The 15452-nt window shown below is 34.2% G+C and overlaps 1 protein-coding gene across 2 annotated transcripts in view; it reads left to right on the forward strand.

The window, feature by feature from the left end:
* LOC115971001 overlaps positions 1–15452 on the forward strand; it is a 43127-nt gene that overhangs the window by 4868 nt on the left and 22807 nt on the right. For both annotated transcript variants that reach the window (XR_004087191.1, XM_031090666.1), the window contains exons 7-16: positions 3222–3375; positions 3516–3653; positions 6540–6621; positions 7920–8188; positions 8307–8420; positions 9781–10043; positions 13595–13843; positions 13945–14100; positions 14685–14822; positions 14924–15166. Coding sequence is in view for 1 of the 2 variants with exons in the window: in XM_031090666.1 (XP_030946526.1) it covers positions 3222–3375; positions 3516–3653; positions 6540–6621; positions 7920–8188; positions 8307–8420; positions 9781–10043; positions 13595–13843; positions 13945–14100; positions 14685–14822; positions 14924–15166 (1806 nt within the window). In the remaining variant the exon portion in view is untranslated. The remainder of the gene's footprint in view (positions 1–3221; positions 3376–3515; positions 3654–6539; positions 6622–7919; positions 8189–8306; positions 8421–9780; positions 10044–13594; positions 13844–13944; positions 14101–14684; positions 14823–14923; positions 15167–15452) is intronic.

Raw genomic sequence — 15452 nt, forward strand, 5'->3', positions numbered from 1 at the left:
GCTGTGTCGTTGTGTCATGTATCATGTCATGTTCATGCCGTGCTTCTTAGGAGCTAATGAAGCATTGTTGTCTTTATAACTTGTAATATTCTGGTTAGAGGTGGATAAACATGTTAAAGTTCATGGTTACATCAAGATTAGAGATGGAGCGGTGTATTGAAATCTAATTTTTTTCAAGACTTGCCCAATGCTAGGAGTTGGAGTCAATTAATGTCTTTTTTGAGCTGTTGTAATTATCTAAGATACATGGTACAATAGATAGATCTGTTTTCTTCTCTGGTCGTTCATCACTTCATCTAATAAGGCTTTTAGATGGAATATTAGAGTAGATTTTATTTAGAAAGCCATTTGGATAGTGAAAGCTCTTAAGGTCCTTTTGCTTTTGTTTCAATTGCAATGTTTGGGAGAAAACTAATGGTAAGATAATCATCTAAAAATGAAGAGGGTGATTATAGACTAGCATTGCATGTGCAAAAATAATAGGGGCAATGTGGATCACCTACTATTCATAGCTATGGAGTGGTGGACTTATGTTTTTATGGTTTTTGGAGTAGATGGTGATGCCAAAAACGGTGTATGACATACTTCGATGTTGGAGGAGAAACCAATCTCATTTAATAACAGGGTGTCAAATGTAGTTCCTTCATGCGTCATGTGGAACATTTGGAGGGAAAGAAATTGAAGAATGTTTAAGGGGCATGAATTCTCTGTGGAGAGAACAGAGTCTGGGTTTGCTAGTTCTTTATCTTGGATATCCTTAGATGACTGTAGATTCTCTAAGGTTTGTGATTTAGTGGATTCATTATATTGCTGGATTTTTTTCATAAAGGGTAGTTAATATATAGACTGTATATTTAAACTACTGTCCTGAATCATTGTACAATTATTTTTGATTAATACAGTTGTTCCTAGTTATAAAAAAAAGAAGAAGAAGAAATATGCAAAAAAATCCTAGTGCTTTGGATCAAAATCAAATTGACCCCCCTATTCCTTAAATTTGAAATTTGAAGCCCCTAACGTCATGGTAATGATCAAATTGGTCCTGTCGCACTTCCATTGGTTAAGCAATGAAAAATGCTATCACTTGATGGCATTTTAACAAATTAATTCTTTTTAAATAAAAATTGACTTTTCTCTTGTCTCTTCCTTTTCTTCTTTTTTATTTTTCCTTTCTTTTTTCTCTCCCCCCTCATATTTGGAATTTAGTTTAAAGTTGGTCACTACAAAGCTTGCCTTGGCGATGAGAACGACAATAATGAAGACTTCCACTGGTGTTGGTTGCCAAGAGTGTCGCTATAGAACTCGACCCATCTTGGCAATCTTGCATTGGCCCCACCACAAGTCAAAACGCACAAATAAAACCCCCACATGCTGGCAACTACCCTTTAACCAAAATGCTAATCAAACCCTAATAACCACATCATGTGAAACCGACACACCCAATCAACTACAAAGCACAAAGCCATCAATTGGTGGCTTGAGGGCCACCCTTGATGTAATCATGCATTGTGGAAGATAAAAGAACCCACTTTTAAAGTGAAAAATACATTGAACTACTCTCTCTCACAAAATTTCCTGTAAAATTTCAGGGAAGTTTGGGGTTTAGAGTGGTTAGAGATGCTTTCTCAAATCTATGTTTCTATCAGCTCCCTGGAGAGAACCTCTAATGACTCATGCTCTTATTGACTTGCCCTTAAATTGAACCAAACAGTTCGCATGAATTTTACCAACCAATTTGTTATGTTTTCTAATTGAAATTCAGTCATTTCTTGTAGAGCGTTATGACTAGCCAAATTTAAAAGTTATGTCATCTAGAGGGCGTCTTAGGAACAAATATGTCAGAAGGGTTTGATGGAGCAAGGGCAGTTGGCATTGTTGGACATTTGAGAGATTTGTTTGGAGCAAAATAGGAAAGGAAAATAAGGGAGAGAGAATTGGGTCAACCTAATGTTCCTTACTCACCTTGAGCACTGGTATTATGTGTGTGTAATATATTTATTTAAAATTTTTTGGAATGAGATATGGGTTTGGTTTTGGGGTTGGTGTGTTTCTTTATCTTGTTGAGAGAGAAGGTGGTTGAGGCTGGTGGTCATCTGCGATTTTGTGTACCAAAGAGGGGAAGAAAAATATTATTAAAAAAAAAAAGAAGAATTTTAAATTTTTTTATAAGAGATTTAAAAACAGAATTTTTTATTAAATTTAAATTTAAATATTTTTTAAATAAATTAAAAGCTATCATGTGTATCACATTGATAGCATTTTCTGTTACTAATCATTGGAAGTGTGACAGAAGGACTAATTTGGTCATTTTCTTAACATTACGGGCTTTTAGTTTCAAATAAGAAGAACATGGGGTCAATTTATTTAACTCAAAATTTAGGAGTATTTTTGCATTACCCCCACCCCCCACTTCCCCCCTTCCCACTCTCCAAAAAAAAAAAAAGAAAAAAAGAAAAACAGCACACCAAGTCAATAATAAAAACATTTGAATTTTCTATTAATCAACTCTCTTCTAATTTGAGTACCATGACACACTTATTTTTTTGATCAGTAAGTTGCACTGCACCCAAATATGCTCCTTCCATGCTTGGAACTAAATATGCTCTTTGATGAGCTCCTGGAAGGAATGATTCTTAATAGGATGTCTTACTTTGTCTCAATGGTGTAATGGTGCAGTTCATTTTAAAGCTAGCTGTTTACTACTTGTCACTGTCCAGCAAGTACAATCATTAGTTTCTTATGTTGTATGATAAGTTGTTTTTTTTACTTGTAATAGCTTTTATCACTTGTAACATAAAGTTAGTTAGCTGATAGGTGGTTGTTAGTGATTAGTGCAATAGCCTATCAGTTAATTAGAGAAGCTTGTTAGGCTTTGGCCAATCACATGGCAGCCACATGGTAGGTTCTTGGAACTAACTTCCTAGCCAATCAGTAGCTTGCTTATGTACTATAAATAAGCAAGGTTGCCTTCATTGTAACTAGTTGAATTTGAATCCAAAATCTATACTTGTGAGGTATTATTCCAAGAGTGTGTCTCTTGAAGAGCTAGTTCATTCTATATTTCCTATAAGCAACTCAGCTTTCTAAAACAGCCCTCATTTCCACCAATTTTCTCCATCATGTAAGGATCTCCTTGGATGGTTATTATTGCGGTATACAAATTTTGATATGTCCTCAATTTTATTCTGCCTATTTTGCTTGAAACTGTTGGTTCCTTGCAGGTATCATTGTTGCTACAATTCTCTATATCACATGTTAATTTTGCTAGCCTTGTCAATGGAGGAGTTCATCAAAACCAGATTCAAACTTCGAGTGAAATCTTTAATTGGCTGTCAATTCTTTGGGAACGGGGCTTTTGTCACGATAATCCTCAAGGTACCTGTGACTTCTTATTTAATTATTTATTAATTAGTTTACATTGCTGTAATTAGTTTACTGTAACCTTGTATTATAGTTTTTCACTGGATATTGCTGACATAATGCATTTTCCCCCTTTTATGTTATATGTAATGCAGTGAGGTGCTTGATTATGCAGTCATTTTTGGGAATTGAGTGGAAAAGTTATGGAAACTATGCAAAATCAGTGCCTGAAACTTTTGTCCTTGGTCCATTTATACAAGGGTTGAATGACCCTGTGCACCACAAAGATTTCGGTTTGTTCTCAATTTGATTGCTTACTGCACTAACTTCACTCTTCTACAATATTTGATACTATTGTATTCTATTATAGGCAATTACTTGTGATAATTTTAGGAAGTTATTGATAAAAAGAATGGGCTTGTAGTAGAAGATTGGAGTAATTTATTAAATTTGTTATTATGTACACTGTACTTGATGCTATGAGCATGGCACAGCACCGGCCTTGGCAACATGGCGGTGAAGGTCTAAGATTTCCATAGATGATGACTGATAACCATTTTCATGCTAAGTCTTATGGTGCCTTGATATTCTATCTTTTCTTTGGTATCTTATGGGGTATTCCAGCATGAGCTGGTGCATCAGAAGTGTAGATAATACAAAGTTGTCTTTTAACTTAAGTCTTCACCTGCAAGACCATTAGAAAATATGGTAATGTCCAAATGGTATTAATTTTTAACGTGGCAGTGATTAGAACCATCAGCTTTTAAACAATTCCCTATACAAGTTTTATTTGTCTAGTTCAGAAATTTCCCTTTTTTATTTAATTTATTTTAATAATTCATTATTTTTAAAGAATATTGACCTCATTTAATTGACATACTCTTCTGTACTCTCTTCCCTGTACAATGATCTGGCCTAGACAACAATGTTGAATACATATATCATTTCATGGTTTTTCTTTTCTCCCTTAGTCCATGCCCTAATTAAATAATTTACATCAACCTTTTTCTTTACTGTCATCGTTGGTCCTTGAAAACCATCTTTATTATCTTACGTGCCCAACTATATTTGTATATTGGAAACTTACAATTGCATCCAGTGGGTTTTGAACTAACTACCTCACCCATTTGTCAATTGGAGGAAGTGTCATTGGTGGGTTTTGAACTAACTACCTCGCCCTTTTGTCGATTGGAAGAAGTGCCATTTGAGCAAGAGCTCATTTGGCATATTTCATCCACAAATAGTTCTACCTCTAGTCTCTTATAGATTCATCAAGTTTAAATTCTTATATATTTATGTATGTATGTATGTATTCGAGTGATTGGCTGGTTTTTTAGTTGTCTGCTTTTATATTGAACTACTAGGTGCCCGTTTGGTTTGGACGATTTCCTGCGTTCAGCATTTGCGTTTTGGGCATGGGACCCACGCTACAGTAACCGCGTCCTTCTTCCTTTTTTTTTTTGTTTTGTTTTCACGCGTTTCAGAGTGATGCAGTTACTGTTCATGCACTGTTGCATGAACAGTAACCGCAAATGTTGACTTTCTACTGTGAACAGTGATCCGTGCACTGTTCACGGACCCACAAATTCCACTTTTCAGCAACTTTTTCATTAAAAATGGGTCTCACGGCACTATTCACACATTTAAAAAATATTTTGCTACAGTGTTTTCAGTTTCAGTTTTCAGTTTTAGCAAAAATAAGCTCAATTCAAACAGACCCTAGATATCTGGTTAAGATTGGAGACTTTTGTGATGTCTTTTTCATCCCATTTGTTTTGATGTTGTTACCAAACATGCTCTGCTTTCCCTTACACTCTGTTTGTTTTAACGATGATATTTTCTAGAAAATGAGTCATTTTCCAAAAAGTATTTTCTATAAAACTATTTTATTTTTCAATGTTTGGTAGCAATCTTAAATGAGTTGAAAAACAATTTTCTAACTTCCTTTATTTAGCTTGCTGTGAGATAAAGTTGTTTTCTAAAAAAATTTAGTGGAAAATAATCTCTAAAAATAAGCCATACTTTTTATGTTGACCAAAGATAGTTTTCCTTTGTCTCATTTTTTTATGCTACCAAACACCGGAAAATATGGAAAACCATCTTTACACAAGGTTTTCTATTGAAACAAACAGAGCATTAGTGAAACTTAGACAAAAAAAAAAAAAAAGATTTCTATTTGCCATCTTTCTGAAAAATAACTTGTTTTAGAATAATTTTAATAATGCTTACTTTCTTCATATTCAGTTAGTGTCCTGTTTCTTGCAAAATCTTATGGTATTTTGAAGCAACTTTCAGTCATTTGGTATTAATGATGCAAATTTAATTTATAATTAGTAGGGAATAGATTGAAACATAGTTTCTCAAGGAATATCAGTTTGAGTCTTCTACATCTTTTATCTCTTTTTCAATTCCGAGTTCCTTATTTTCCTCACCTTTCCTATACCTTTCACAAAGTTGTTGCCACTAAAGGCCCCAGGCCCGTAACAAGTATACACTAGATATCTACAACCAACAACTCTAGCGCCCCTGCCCCCCTCCATCATCCTCTCAATCTGCTAATCCTCCATCATCTACTGACTCCAATTTACTTTGTGTTGCTCTTCAAAAAAGGTACACATTCCTGTTAAGAATCTATAGTTGATCCCAAAGATTTTGAGACTAAGGCTTGGTTGTTGTTGTATGCTCCAACTTGAGGGTGTGTTAGAAAGAGAGAGAATTGTATCCTTCTAGAAATATACTGTTGGTGAGGTATCCCTACCAGCTGCCACTATCAGAATTTTCTTTATCATATTTTGTAAATGCTTCTCTAGAAAAGAATACATGTGGTTGACCTTGACTAGTCTATTAAGACTCTATAGCTGATCCCACTAAGGTTTGGTTGTTGTTGTTGAATATGCTCCAGCTTGAGGGGGAGTGTTAGAAAGAGAGAGATAGGTATCCTTCCATAAATGTACCATCGGTGAAGTGTCCCTATTCTAGTCTCTTCTATAAGATACTATTGGTGAGGTTCTCTAGTGAGTTGTCCCTACCAGCTGCCACTAGAATGGATTGGGTGAGGGCAATACGGAGAAAACAACTGCTCCCTTTCACAATTTCTTCATATTTACATCACCTTATGTGCAAAGAATCACTTTGATTATCATGTTACACTAAGTTGGCTTATTTTTTCCCTTTAACAGGTGTAAAAGGAATCTATTCATCGAGGACGATTGAAGGTGCATCACTGTTTTTTCAACAATATACAAGTTGTCTGAATGAGAGGTACATTATCATGTGCTTGATAAAATATAATTTGGATAAAAAGTACTAGCCTAGTGCCGCTAGAATGATTTCTTACAAGAAATCTGCAAATAAAACCTTACTAGGCTGATATGAATGCATCATTTAAAAATTATTTTTATAGATAAGAGAGGTTTACCTTCTCATATTTTCTCTCACAGTTCTCATATTTTCATTCACAGTCGATATAGACTACAAGCCACACCTAAGTTCTCTTATGCATTCTAGACAGAATTTAACTTCTTCAATAAGTTCTTAAATAAGTTAAGAGTCTACTAAGGCTAGATAGCCACATTATTGCATTTTCAGTTTCCAGGAATGATGAGACTGTCACTATTATAAGGCTGTGCCTTTAATCTCGAGACTGCCAATAGGAAATTAAACCACTTAGTCTTTTCCAAAAGCTCCTGGAAACTAGAATGACAGAAACACCATCATGAAATGAGTGTTACTAGATTTGCTCCCCTCCCCATAGCCATAATTTTGATCTAGTAGCAACCCAATTTGTGGTATGCTTGCAATCTGGGTCTTCAGTTTCGGCAATACCAATTTCTATTAAACTAATTTGATCATAATATAAAAAAGAATAAATCATTTAACTTGATTTAAAATTTTTTTTTTTCCATTCTAACATAATATAAATATTTGATTTGATCTCATGGGAAAATATTATTTTTCCTTTTTGAGGTAATAGATTTTTAGAATTATCAACTATTTAATATGGTCTGGAAATTCCAGGAAAAATGGAAGGGTTTATTTGAACTTGTCATTTGACTTTTTCTTTTTTGAATTTCAAGTATTAAAATAAGTATCTGAAATAAGGTAGTTGGATATCACAAATATCACCCCTTTCAAGAAAGAATTTTATTTCCTATTTTAAGAGCAGAATTGCAAAACTGTCTGTGTGTGGTACTTGTACATTACATCTAAATGACCCAAGAATGCATGGCACTATGAACCATGAACTAGGTAGCAAACCATGCCTACTTCTATCCTGTCACATACCAGGCATAGGAGTGTATTTACCATGATCCCTAAGGTACCACTTCTCTTGGAAGTGACTTCAAAAATGACTTTGCATTGTACAAAAGCTACTTTGATTAGTCTTAAATAAGAGGGCCACCAAATGAATTCAGACAGCTCAAACACCACTCCTGCCCAAAAAAAAAGTGAGAAAAGGAAAAAGAAAAATTAGAGGAATTTGTTAGAACTCTGTTTATCGAAAAGTTATTGTAGGAGCTAAGTGGTTGATATATCCTATTCATTCCTTATGGTTACAGGAAACGAATTGCATTTTTGAGTAATTTAGCGTCAGTTGCCAAGCAGCAATCTTTCTGTAGAGCTGGGTTGATGGGTCTTGCCGAATGCATTGCTTCAGCTGCCCGTAGACTTGACAGTGAAGCAGAATGGGGTGAAGATGCTTTTCTGGTCAAATTGGAAATTGCTTCGGAAAGTTTTCCTCAACATGATAAAACGACTTTACTGGATGTTTTGAGATTTGTTATTGAGAGCAGCAAACAACATTTCAATCCTAATTATCGTTTTCGAGGTCTCTAATCACTAATCTGGTTAGATTATGTTATTTTCTCTTCTACAGTTAATCTTCTTAGTGATATTATTAACAGGCCAGATCATAACTAACATGATTCCTTTTCTATGTCTACTAGTTTGTGAAAAAGTCCTTGAGGCTGCTGCTTCAGTGGTGTGTACATTTGAAGTGCCCTTGCAGATTCTTTTGCACTTCATTTCAACTCTGCCACGAGAATTTACTGATTATGGCGGTAAGTGAAATTACTGTGGCATACTGTATCTACTGCTAGCTTCCACCTTGCCTTTTTGATATCATCAGAAAGAATCAGAGAGGAGTTGTCTTCTGGGCTAGTAGTATGCCTACATTTTTCTAAGTTATTGCTTTCTGATTGGTGGTTGATGTGCTTGCGAACTCTTGCTTTTGCCATTTTGATTTCAAAATTGGAATTTTTTCCTAATTATGGGCACAGAAAGCTAAAATAAGCCTCAGAGTCAAGATTGATTTTTTTAAAAAAAAAATTTTCTGCCTTTTGCAGTAGATGAACGTTTCATTGGAAGAAAAAAGCCTCAGACTTCAGGCATTTGTTTTGGTGACCTAATGAATTGTCCATTTGCTATTCAGTTCTGTTTAGAACCATGATTAACTGCTTTAATGAGTTTTCCCTGGAATCAATATGCAATTGATGCTTAAGTCAGTTTCTTAGCCAAAAAGTGAGATAACAGGGTAAAACGCTTTGCTCAATCAAACTTAAAATGTATATCTAAGCAGCCTGTGTTTGGTTACATGAATAATGTTTAGAGCCAGGATTTTTTGCATACTTAAATATGTACAAATGTTGTATATATTTCTGCTATCTTTTTATAAGCCTAAAGTTGTGCTTTAGAAGGGGATGTAGAGCATGAGGTGGTATCTAGTGTTTCGGATGCATGCAACATTGCACTTACAACATATGGGGCCCACAGATAGTGACTGTGATGCTGTATGCATCTGAAACATTAGATACTTTTTTGTAGAACAGGGGCCACGTGCTTTGGATGAATACACAATCATTGCTGTAGTGAACGTGATAAAATGCTTGGCCAAATGCCAATGAGCTCTAGCTCAAATAGCGCTCTCTCCCATTGTAAAAGCAAGGTGGAGGGTTAGGTTATGGGTTCAAGACCCTCGGGTGCGTGTATAACTTACAATTAAAAAAAAAGGCTGAGCCAAACTGCTTGAAGTTGGGTTCATTATAACTTTTTATCTATTAACACCTATTTAGAGCCACTTCCCTTTTTGGATTCCTATTGACCAGATTTGACTATATGTTCACTGACCATCTAACTTCAAGAGTCCTTTTGCTGCTCTGGAACATTATCAAAACACAATATTGGTGGACTTAGAGATGTAAATAGCTACTAAGACTGGGAAATATATTGTTGTTTGTAATGGGAAGTTTGACTTCCTTAATATTTGTTTTATATTTTGTATAAGTTGAAAGTCTTACCTTTTTTTTGCGCTTGTGAAATTCTTCCTCTCTATATTTTTATTTAACTATTGGTTGTTGCATGGTTTAACCACTCACTAAATTAACCATCTTTAATTCTCTTTCACCCCGTCTCCTATCCTAGGTTTTTTAAGAGTAAAAGTACAAGAATGGCTTTCAGGGTGTGGTAAAAAGCATTGTTGTGCTAATTGCTGCAATACTGAGGAGAAGCTTTTAAAGAGTCTTCATGACTTCCCCAAAAGGTTTACAAGTTGTCATTATCAGGTTGATGCTGTTCTTACTTATGATGATGAAGATTTGGAAGCATGGGAATTTCAAGCAAAAAGATGGGCAAGAGTGCTTTTCCTTGCAAGCAAGGAGAAGCATCATTTTATATCTCTATTTACGGTTTGCCTTTACCATCTTATGCTCTAAACTAATTCTCATTTCCTTATTTTTATTTCTTGTTGTCCAGTATCTTATAATTAGGATAAATGGTATTAGCTGCTACAATTGTCAAGTTGAGAATGAACTTACTTTTGGATAAAATAATAATTAGAATATAACCTTTCTGATGCATGGGAAGAGAACTGAAACAAGTAGAAAAGATCTCAATGCGTCTATTCTACATAGCTTTCTATTTTTTCAAAAAATATCTTATAAGTTTTATTGATTAAGAAGAAATTCCTCAATTACACTTATCAAAAAGAAAAAAAAAGAACTTCCTCAATTGCACAAATGTATACATGAGGTAGTTCTAAAGAATTACAAAAGAATGACTACAATTGAAAAGAGATAATCAGTGACATTTACAACATAATGAATCCTGCTAGGACTCAAAACAGAGGACCACTCTATATAGCTTATAAATATGCTCAGCAAAAGTATGAACTGATGCATATGATGACGTAATGGTATGTAAAGGCATGGAGTTGCCTTAGTCTGCAGCTTTGGGAGAGTGATTAAACATAAGTTAAGACACAAAACAACAATATGGGAGAATCAATTTGGTTTTATGCTAGGATGATCTACCATGAAAGCTATTTCTTTACTTAGAAGTCTAATGGAAAAATATAGAGAGGCTTGTAAAGATCTTCATATGGTTTTTATTGACCTGGAGAAAACATATTATAGGGTGGCTAAAGAGTTGTGTGGTGGGTTTTGGAAACGAAAGGAGCTCCTCTAAAGTATATTAATTTGATTAAGGAATTGTAAACCCAGTAGTCTCTACTTTGACTCCTTGTTGAGGAATTTCGCGATTTACCCAATGTCTACTCAGTGGGATGTGTAGGCATCCAGGGTTTTACCCCTCAAGTGTGGACCCACTGGCCCATACCTTGAGGAGGTTCCTCGTCATAAAAAAAATAAATTAAGTCGATTATGGATATGTATGATGGAGGTGTAACTAGTGTGAGAACAAGTGGAGGCATCATAGGCAAGTTTCCTATCACTATAGGTTTGCATCATCAAAATTAAGTCCATATATATTTGCATTAGACATTAGTGATGGATGAATTCACTAAGTCGATTCAAGATGAAGTCCATTGGTGTAGGCTTTTTGCAGATGATATAGTTTTAGTGGATGCAACTAGAGGTGGAGTTCATGCGAGTTAGAAATTTGGTGAGACATTGTAGAATATAAAGGATTTTGATTAAGTATGACTAAAGCGGAGTATATGGAACATAAATTTAGACAAGGATGAAGCGGCAGTAAGGCTTGATGGTCAAGAGTTGTTAGAGAGCAAGAGCTTTTGATTACAGCCTTGATGGTCAAGAGTTATTAAAGAGAGAGAACCTTTGATATCTTGGATCAATAATTCTAAAGAGGGAAAACTTTAAGAGGACGTGAATTGTAGGATAAGAGCAGGTTGGATGAAATGGAGAAGCGTATTGTGAGTATTGTGTGATTGTGGAACACCTATTAAGTTAAAGGGAAAATTATATAAGATTACTATAAGATCGGCTATGCTTCTTATAGTCCTTCATGCTTCAAGCTTTTGGTGTGCATTGGGTTATGCCAAGAACGACGGTGGGTTTGTTATCTTGTTGGTATCAATGGCTTGGGAAGCACAACTCGAATATTTGGAATTTGATTCCAGGGTGCTTAATGTGGATTGTTTGGTTGGAACGTAACCGTCGCTCCTTTGAGAACATGGAGAAGACGTTGGATGAGTTAAAGATTTTATGCAAGCGTAGTCTTTTTGAGTGGGCTCGTTGTTGGGGCTTTACTGATTCTTCGTCTCTGTCAGAGTTTATGTTTTCCCTTAGTTTGTCTTTCTGATATCCTTAGCTTTGGTTTTTGTTGTTTGTTTTTTCTGTTTCTTGTTGTTCATCATCTTGAACTTCTTGTTCTTGTATTCTTCCTCATTTATATCATTTCTCTGATTACTTATCAAAAAAAAAATAAGTGGAAATACATGAAAATATTGGATTCAAAGTGATGAAATTCACTTAAAGATAATGGTGACTTCTATTGATGAAAAGATGAGGGAGAGTTGCTTGAGATTGTTTTGTCATGTTCAAAAGAGAGCGAATAATGCACACTTGTGAAAAAGAGTAAGTTGATTCAACTTGAGGGAACAAAAAATAGGTTGAGGAAGACCAAAAAATAACATTAGTAGAAATAGTAAAAAGGATATGTCAATTAAGGAAATAACAGAGAGTATGACTTTGGATGTAATAGAATGAAGGAAAAGAATAAATGTGGAAAACCTGACTAATTTGTTGAGGATCCATATCCATAGCTGACCCCAAAAAAAAAAAAGTGAGACCAGGACTTGATTGATATTGTATATTTTTCTTGTTTGCTAGATAAATTTATAGTCATGCTCTTTAATTTTTTTTTTTTTTCATAATTCTTATTCCATTGGATATTAGTTTTACTATTGTTCAAATTTTTTTTTTTTTTTTTTTTTTGTTCATAGGTTGCTAGTGGAATATTATAAACTTTATAAATAATAGTCATGTTGAATATGAAAATGAACAGCAGAAATGCAATATGAAGCTAATGGAGAAAAACCTTTAGATTCATTTTGTGTCTTATTGATATATCTTTTCGACATTCTTGATTTCTTATTTATTTATTTATTTGAGAAGTAATGATTTCTTATTTATTGATAAGTATAAATATATTGAAGCCACCAAAGGGGGTGACTTAGTTAATTGGGCGTATACAAAAGGGTAGCCCCTGGAAAGAACAGAAGGAAATGGAAGAGTACATATCAAATTTCAAAGTTTACAACATCAAATTGATCTTCTAATCCATTTTGAATTAATTTTCTTACTAAACTCCCCTCAAGACAAGTTTATTGGTGCTCTAAAATTAATAATATAACTCTTACGACACATATATCCATCATAATATAGAAGCATAAACATTAGATTGACTTAAAACACCGAGCCACACAAATCCCCCAAATTTTTAATCTCTGAGCTATGAATTTCTAAATATTTAAAAAGTTTGGATGTGCTCTATGTCAATGGCTCAATAAGTTGAATACTAAATTTGAAAATTTGATCTTCAATCGTAGTCCCTTTGTGAATGTACATCATATTGGCAACTGTATTATCTGATGGAAGAAAGTTATTAGCCTGCTTTTTCTAAAAATCCCCTCCAAACTAAGAGAAATATACTAACAACCCCATAGTAAAATAACAAAGTTACCCAATCAAAGCATTTTTTCTTCTTCTTGTGAGTGGATATTATAGTGTATGAACAATTATCACTTTATAGGGGCATCAAGTCTATCAACATATCAATGGTTATTTTCTTGAATCATGAATATTTAATGATTTAAAATTTTTTAAGTCTCACTCTCTATCCTTGTGCAGTTCATTTTGGCGTCTATATACTCTGCATGATGTCTACTGGATTTTGTCCAGCTTAAGTGCATTGTTGTCCTAATTTGCTGTAGTTAGGTTTTGTTGTCAAGCTTCTGATGGTTTACCTATTTGTGCAGTTTATTCAAAATTATGGAACTAATATTTGCAAACAAAAGAAAGATATGGAGTGGATACCTGTGAAGTTTCTCATCATAACTTTGAGCTTGGTTCTGGAGCTTCAAATAATGCAGGAAAGAGCAGCTGAATGTGGTACCAAAGTTCGAAGCAAATCAGAATTTAGCATGCTTGAGACAGTGGTTCGATTGAATAATGGAGAAGTGGCTATTTTATTTGAGAAGTTTGCCAAGACTTTTCTTCATATATTGGTATTTAGAACTAACTGCATCAAGCCTGTAAACGTTTCTGCAGTATGTTATGTGCTTGTCATTGATGTTACTGTAATACTGAAATTATATCTGTCTTGCAGGAGGAACTGATTTCATTTGCAAACATGTCTTGTTCCATATTTTCATCTAGCATTATGATGGAGGACGTGACTCTGCCTAGTTCTGTGAGAGGAAAACTTGGAGGCCCAAGTCAACGGCGGTTGTCATCTTCAACCACCACTGCTGTTCTGCAAGCTGTATTAATCTTTCTGCACTTTACTTATCTTGGGTTTATATAATTGATCTAGTATGGAAAAGAATGTACAGTTACATTTAGACATGCCACATGCATGGTAACTTGATATTTCTTTTTTAGCCATTTTATATATTATTTATGTAGTAATTAATCTTGTCAAGTTTCTATATTTAGGTGTCATATGTTGGTAGCTCTAGTGTTTTTTTTTTTTTAAATATAGATTTTCAACTTATACGTATTATGAGTCCTATCTTTTTTAATAATGATCTCAGCAACATTGGTCATTGTATTATGGGAAAAAAAAAATCCTTAAATGAATATATTTGTTCAATTTTATCTGACATATCTGCTAATACTTCTTTTCTATTTTGCTCTATGAAGGGTAAGTTAAGAAGCTATATAGAAATTGGTTTGTTTTCAGTTTTGTATGTGCCTGTGTCATTATGTAAATTTTTTTTTATTTTTTTTAATTTAAATTAACTGTCGAATCCATTGCCTCTTACATTAATGTAACTTGCTTTTATTGAGTGCTCCTTGTTGGTCATTTATTTTTTGTTTTTGTCTTCCTTCTGTATGCATAAACAGGTAACAGCCATGAAGTCCGTTGCAGCTATCTCATCATGGTGTGCAAAGTTTAAGAGTGATGTTGTACTAAATTTTGCTTTCAGCTTTTTGTGGGAGTTCTTCTTAAAGACTATTTCATCTCCATCTTGTGATTTGGAGGTATTGTGCAATTTTTATAGATTTTCTAATCTAAAGCATATTTTATGTCATAAAGATTTAGTACATTTATTATGGGTGATAATTTGTAAGCTCCAAAGCAGACTGGAGCAGAAATCTGTCTTGCAGCATATGAAGGATTAGCTCCAGTTCTCAAAGCACTAGTGTCCATGTTTTCTCCTCAACTTTTGGATACCATCAGGGAAAACGATAAATTCCTGCTACCTAAAGTAGAAGGCACACCTCTATTAGATTCCTTGGTTCTTTCTTTTCTTCAAAACATCAATAATTTTCTTACCATTGGAGTTTTGGCAAGGACGCGTCGGGCAGTTCTAATGAATTGGAAGGTATGGATCTGTCTTCTGTTAAACTTTTGTTGCTGATTATTGCCTTTGTTTTTTATTTCTCTTTGCATTCCCTAAACTGTTTGTCATAGGATCTCAAAAATTTGAATTGTAATAAAGGGGGTTATATGGCCATATTGTTCTAGTTTGTTTTAGACTTGCATTATTGGTTCATTATTATTATTTTTTGCTGTAATTGTGATCAACTTGTGCACTCCCTTTCATTGTTAATGTTCTTTTCCACTTTTCAGTGTCATGCATATATTATGAATTTCTACGGGTATTGTTA

The sequence above is a fragment of the Quercus lobata genome, chromosome 12 (assembly GCF_001633185.2).
Source record: "Quercus lobata isolate SW786 chromosome 12, ValleyOak3.0 Primary Assembly, whole genome shotgun sequence".
NCBI classification, from domain to species: domain Eukaryota; kingdom Viridiplantae; phylum Streptophyta; class Magnoliopsida; order Fagales; family Fagaceae; genus Quercus; species Quercus lobata.